Source organism: Fulmarus glacialis, unplaced genomic scaffold, assembly GCF_000690835.1.
Source record: "Fulmarus glacialis isolate BGI_N327 unplaced genomic scaffold, ASM69083v1 scaffold12252, whole genome shotgun sequence".
Lineage (NCBI taxonomy): Eukaryota > Metazoa > Chordata > Aves > Procellariiformes > Procellariidae > Fulmarus > Fulmarus glacialis.
The window spans coordinates 61,224-62,629 of NW_009196003.1; the positions used below are offsets into that span (position 1 = coordinate 61,224).

A 1,406-nucleotide genomic window follows, 5' to 3' on the forward strand; every position below is an offset into this window, starting at 1 on the left:
ACGACGGCTGCTGGCACTCAGCACCGATGCCAGCGGGGTCACAAGACGCAGCAGAGCAGAGAACTGGGCCCTGTGTGTGTGCCGGGCTGCGTGGGCGTGCAGGCATCCGCATCTCCATACCGTGCCTCTGCCCTGCACCCTTTGTGGGGCATTTCCAAGAAGCAAAGCAGCAAACAGCTAGCTATGCACGTGAAGCAACTTCAATAGGAAGAGGTTATGGTTTTCTCCAGACCTGAGCGCAGACAAGCGTAAAATGCAATACCACCACCTTTTGTGCTTGTCTGCTTTCATTCAAATAGGGCTTTTAGGAAAAGAGTCAAAGAGTTAAATGCTGTTTGCATTTGTAGTTTAATGCGCTCTGGAAAACACTTGAGAGCATCTTTTTCTTTTCTTTGTTTCTAGCTGCGGACAGATCATTTCTTCTTGCTGGAATGTGCCAGGGCACTACACGGTAGCACACGCAAGGGAGGTTTCCTTGCGAAAATAACCCTATTGCAAACATTTGGTGATGGCAAACTGCTCTCAGCCATGGACATCCTTACAGAGTCCTTCCCAGTTGTGGGGGTGCTGCCGCCTCTGCTCAGCTTTGAGAGCACTTGGGTTTCCTCCTGAAAACCAGCTTCTTGAGGCTCTCTGTTTGGCTCTGTCTCTGCTGGGCGGTTGGATGCAGCTTTTCTCCGCTCATCCTGCTCAACGAGCATCTTGACCACAGGGGCTGTGTGAGTGATGTAGGCAGGCTGTGGGCGGTGGCACTGGATGAGGTGGCCGGGCAGACCCATGGTGGCCGAGGGCAGGGTGTACTCTGAAACCCAAGAAACAGACACCATGAGAGCACAGCCAGGTACCTCCTGGCTTCTTCCCTCTCTGGGAAGGGTTAGAAAGAAGGATGCCTTTAAGTGACACCAAGGATGCTCTTTGGAGCCAGAGCATGGCTGGGATCAGTGATGGCTTTGCTATCGCCATGGAGGGCCAGGCAGCACTAATGGACAGCAGTGCTATACCAGGTAGCTATTCTGCATTAAGATTTTCAAATAACCCATGCAAGAAATACAGATGATGTCCATTTCTACCCTTTTTGCCTTTATTTCTATACTTGAGCACAGGGTGTGATCGCACTGACCAAGGAGGAGTTGCAGAAGGTCAGTATTGCACTGAAAAGCACAGTAGGAAAGAAAAAAAAAAAAGGGGTGGGGGGGAAATCAGCAGTTCTCATTTCCACAGCACTGACCAATGGCCAAGATAGCACACGGCAGGACAAGACCGTACTGAAGATCTTTCCAGTCTCAGCTTTCTGCCCAAAACCCATTAATCACTCAAGTCTTGCACTTCAAACAAAGCTACAAGGTTGGTAGAAATGGCTAGAGGGATTAGACTGAACCTACTTGGGAAGATGTCTCTCCAAAGGA

The 1,406-nt window shown here is 50.1% G+C and overlaps 1 protein-coding gene across 1 annotated transcript; it reads right to left on the minus strand.

The window, feature by feature from the left end:
* Window positions 1–214: 214 nt before the first annotated feature.
* On the minus strand, window positions 215–802 carry LOC104072553 (CMT1A duplicated region transcript 4 protein homolog; the record flags this gene model as incomplete). The annotated part of the gene is made up of 2 exons (XM_009572058.1): window positions 215–232; window positions 543–802. Coding segments are annotated over 2 exons (278 nt in total), but the record flags the coding sequence as incomplete, so codon positions are not given.
* Between the last annotated feature and the right edge of the window lie 604 nt (window positions 803–1,406).